The sequence below is a fragment of the Phaseolus vulgaris genome, chromosome 7 (genome assembly GCF_051622355.1).
Source record: "Phaseolus vulgaris cultivar YP4 chromosome 7, ASM5162235v1, whole genome shotgun sequence".
NCBI classification, from domain to species: Eukaryota; Viridiplantae; Streptophyta; class Magnoliopsida; order Fabales; family Fabaceae; genus Phaseolus; species Phaseolus vulgaris.
In genome coordinates, this window is record NC_143504.1 from 45,124,757 (window position 1) to 45,129,238 (window position 4,482).

General features: G+C 35.3%; 1 protein-coding gene across 1 annotated transcript; it reads left to right on the forward strand.

Annotated features, from left to right (window-relative positions):
* The first annotated feature begins 297 nt into the window (after window positions 1–297).
* On the forward strand, window positions 298–2,805 carry LOC137828895 (RNA-binding (RRM/RBD/RNP motifs) family protein). Its single transcript, XM_068635640.2, has 5 exons — window positions 298–755; window positions 856–957; window positions 1,744–2,058; window positions 2,323–2,422; window positions 2,557–2,805. The coding sequence occupies exons 1-4, from the start codon at window positions 414–416 to the stop codon at window positions 2,389–2,391; spliced, it is 828 nt and encodes a 275-aa protein (XP_068491741.1). The 5' UTR covers window positions 298–413; the 3' UTR covers window positions 2,392–2,422; window positions 2,557–2,805.
* Window positions 2,806–4,482: the final 1,677 nt, after the last annotated feature.

A 4,482-nucleotide genomic window follows, 5' to 3' on the forward strand; every position in this document is an offset into this window, starting at 1 on the left:
CTACTTGGAAGAAACCAACAAAACACAACATAACACACACTTCCACTTGAATGTTAATGGATCAATTATTCAATTACTAGGATTTGGGCCCAACTCATGCCACTCTAAAATTTAACCCAAGCCCAATAAGTCTCTGAATATCTCTTCAGACTCATTTAACCCATTCCAAAAATATCTGAACGTTACCATGGCCACGTCGATTAGAAGGATAAAAAATTTAAAAATTGATGAAGAAAATATCTGTGTGAGAAAAAGCAAGGATAAATTAGTAAATGGATGATGAATAAACCTTATCACCATGCTCTCTTCTTTGTTGCCCATAAATATCACACTCTTTTCACTCATCCAAAATCTCCTCTACCTCCATAAACCCTACCTCTTCTTCCTCTTTCTCCCAAACCTTATCTCTTATCATGTCTACCTCTGCAGCTTCTCTTGCACTCCCCACTCTCACTCTCCGAACACGCTACCCTGCATCTTCTCCAAAATGTTTCTCCTCCTCTCTCTCCCTCACCCCTAATACCAAACCCATCTCCATTTCTAACGTTTTCCTAAAACCCACCTTATCCCTCTCCTCGCGCTTCCTTCCCCGCGTCGCTGTCTCCTCCGAGTACGACCAGGAAGAGGGCACCTTCAGCTCCGGCCAGAGCTTCTCCCCCGACCTTAAGCTCTTTGTCGGAAACCTTCCCTTCAGCGTAGACAGCGCGCAGCTCGCCGAGATCTTCGAGAATGCTGGGAATGTGGAGGTGGTTGAGGTAATGTTTTTGTTTTACTGCAAGTTTTGTTTTTGAGAGGTTTCTTGGAAGCCCTTTGGGCAGAATTGAAATTGTGGCTTGTTTTTTTGTTTTTTGGCAGGTGATTTATGATAAGACGACCGGGAGAAGCAGAGGATTTGGGTTTGTGACCATGTCTTCGGTTGAGGAGGTTGAAGCGGCTGTTCAGCAGTTCAATGGATATGTGAGTTTATAGTTTGGTTGTTCATGAAGATTTATAGTGTTTGAAGGTCTTGCTTTTATTTGGTGTTTGTTTGGTTCTTTTTAGATAGTTTGTGTTGTGAGAAATGTGGTTGATAAAATTGATTTGTGTCTGCGGTTATGTTTGGAAGAAGAATTATTTTGGTGGAGTTGCTTTTGAGGTGTATTGGATTTCGTTTTGAAAATGTAGTGTGTTTGGGGGACTGTTTTCAAAATGGGTTTTATTTAAATTGATTGAGATGTTGAATGTTACTTTGAAAGCAAGTATGATGTAAAACTGAGTGAAATTTTTAACATACCAATAAAACTAACATTTTCCATAAACACGTCTAGAAAAAAGGGAAATACTGAAGAAATGATTTCATTTTCCTTATTTTTGTCATCTAAAAGATTTTATCCGAATAGGTTCGTAAACAATTTTACACTTACACTGTGAAACAAGCCAGACACACTCTTTGTGGGTCTCATGCCCACATTCAACTTTATTTACCCTGGGCTAAGAAAGTTCACTTAAAATTAGTTTTATTGATTTGGTTCTGATTTTGGTGATTACACTTGAAAACAATATCTTGGTTGATACAAAAAGCAATTTGCTTGCAATCCAACAAGCTAGTAGTTAAGGTGACTTACATCAATATTGAACAGTGTTGTTAGAGATTGAATTTGTCTGATGCGAAATGTGGATAAATTTTTAAAATGTGATTGCCATGTATGTCTGTTCAACTCTTTATCATATGTTGTAAGGAATGAATCTTTTGGAAATTCATAGGAACTGGATGGAAGGGCCTTGAAAGTGAATGCTGGGCCACCTCCGGCTCGGAATGAGAGTACCTCTCGTTTTAGAAGTTCTCCCCCCAGAGGTGGTGGTGGTGATTTTTCTGATAGTGAAAACAAAGTCCATGTAAGTAATCTTGCTTGGGGTGTTGACAATGGAACACTGGAGTCATTCTTTGGGGAATACGGAAAGGTCCTGGAAGCAAGAGTAATCTATGACAGGGACAGTGGACGATCAAGAGGCTTTGGATTTGTTACTTACAGTAGTGCAGATGAGGTCAGCAGTGCAATTCAGTCCTTGGATGGTGTGGTAAGCATCCTAATTCTGAAAATGGGTGTGTGAAATATTTTTAGATAAGAAGCATTTCAAAGAAGTTAATCTTCCTGCATGCATTTTGGAATTCAGGCAAATATCTCTGCTATGCCCAAAAGTGTTTTATGAATTTGTATAGTTACATGTCAACGAGGTTCATCTTAATAATAAGTGGGTTAAATAACTAAATCTTTTTATCATTGGATAATCTTCAGTTGCATATTTAAACCCAAGACTCTGTTTATTTGATATTGGTGGCAGGACTTGAATGGCAGAGCTATACGAGTCGCATTAGCTGATTCCAAGCCCAGGCGGCCTCGTGGATTTTAAGCTTCATTCATACCTGAAAGAGAGGATTTTGGTAGCATTTCTGTGACTTACTCAATACAAGTGTTTTCTGATGCAATAATAATAACATCTTACAATCTTGATATTTCTTGTGTGTTTGTCTTGTGATGAATGTTTCAAGCTTCTGATTAGTGTTTGACATAACAGGTAGTTGGGAGTTTATACGGATTCAAGAAGTTGACACTGGCCAACAGTTTGGGGGTGGAAAATACACCTACGTGCATTGACACTACGTCTAAACAAGTAGCAATTTCTGACCAGTTTCTTCCTGGAGGAAAGCTCTTCCGTGACTTTTGTATGGAAATTGAATCTTGCAAGTTTGGTTGTTGTCATTTCAAACTGATTTGTAGTCACTATGTTACTATAGAAGTAGACGTCTCTATTATTATTCCTTAACCCTGTTCCAACTTCCAGCACAATTTTTGTCTAGGGATTCTGCTCTCACTTTAAAATTTTATTTTATTTGGATAAGGTCTTTTATAAGTTCGTGAAGCAAATGAAGAAAACATGAAAAAAGATAAAGCAGAATCTAAATATGCTACAATCTAGCTTTCAGAGAAGATAATATGAAAGATTGTATACAGTTTTAAAATTGGTTTTTAGTTTAGAAAGGTTTTTTTTTCTGCTGGATATAAAATTTTACTTATGTACTCAGTCATGATTATTAAAGTTTTAGTTGACAAATTCTTTTCATTTTATTTTAGTGCTGTACCCAACAGCATAGTATTGTCGAACCAAGTATAATGAAGCATAAGATAAACACTAGCAGGAGAGAACACTTGTAGACTCAGTTTTGCATCTCTTGATAGAAATCCTTAGACTGATAAGTTGATCAAGCTTTTAACTTTTAAGGATGCGAATTCTTTCAGGGTGAAGATGATTTGTTTTTTATTTTTCATCACAGAATAGTACACGTCTTAAGTATTGTGGTCTAGGATTAATGTCGCCAGAATTATCTTAAACTCGGCTGTTAAGTTTAAATTAGCTTAAGGACCTTAATGCTTATTAATATATGATGTGTACCTGAAATTCTTAAAACATGGGTCTATCTAGGCACGTTTTCCCTTGATATTTTGTAAAGATTTATTGTAAAACAATATATTTTTTAGACACAAGCACTTCGTTACGCATCTAACAAATTGATAATATATATAAAAAAAAATATTGACAGATTTATAAAATATGAAAAATAACATTTTATAGAGAAATCAATACTTGGAGAAAAGCTTCAATATAACATAGAAATAGTAGATCAAAGAAAGTATATTATAAAAATTTAATCTATAATTAGATACGTCCATATTTTTTATAGTCATATAACTTCATTATTAGTTTGCAAGATATATTTCAAGATTGGTAATTATTGGGTTAAACATATATTTTTGTTGTTCCTAAAATAGGATAATATTTGAATTTGGATATGATAAATAAGCTCCCAACTGTAAATAATCTCAAGAAAAGGAATATACGTTTTTCTACAAGACTTGATCGTGTTTGGAAGTTGAGGAATTTATAACCCATATCTTATTATCATGCTATAAGGTGGATACAATTTGGAATATATGTTATTCTTGGTTAGATAAAGTAAGTGGAATATATGTAAGGTAGTGTATGTAATGGTGTTGTGCTCATTGTTTCTGCAGGATATAGCAAGGGCTAGTATTTATTTTGCTAAAGATATTCATCTAATATCATTGTTGTTGGTTGGGCAAAATATGGAAGAACCTTGGAGGACTACAAATAGTATATAGGAACATGTTAGTGAAGACTTAGGATATTGGTAGAAGAGCGATGTGTATAAGGCAGATTTGGATGGGTGTATGTTAATGGTACAACTGCTGCATATACATTAGCATGTTATGTTCTTCGCAGTCTATGTGTTTTCTGCACTACAATAAGAAGGGGTTTTAAGTGATTGAGAATTTTAGAGACATTTGTAAGCATGAATTACTATGATATGGAGAAAAAATTGAAGAGATGATCAAGTTTTTCTCCCTTTGCATTATAGTTATATCATAAATGTCCTAAACCAGTGCAACAGAGTTATGGAATTTGCATGCTTGTGTGTGTGGT

Bases quoted from the DNA above. Each gene is read 5' to 3' on its own strand.
- LOC137828895 (XM_068635640.2), top strand. From the start codon at position 414: ATGTCTACCTCTGCAGCTTCTCTTGCACTCCCCACTCTCACTCTCCGA. The intron at 756-855 runs GTAATGTTTTTG...GTTTTTTGGCAG, and splicing joins GGAATGTGGAGGTGGTTGAG to GTGATTTATGATAAGACGAC. The intron at 958-1,743 runs GTGAGTTTATAG...GGAAATTCATAG, and splicing joins TTCAGCAGTTCAATGGATAT to GAACTGGATGGAAGGGCCTT.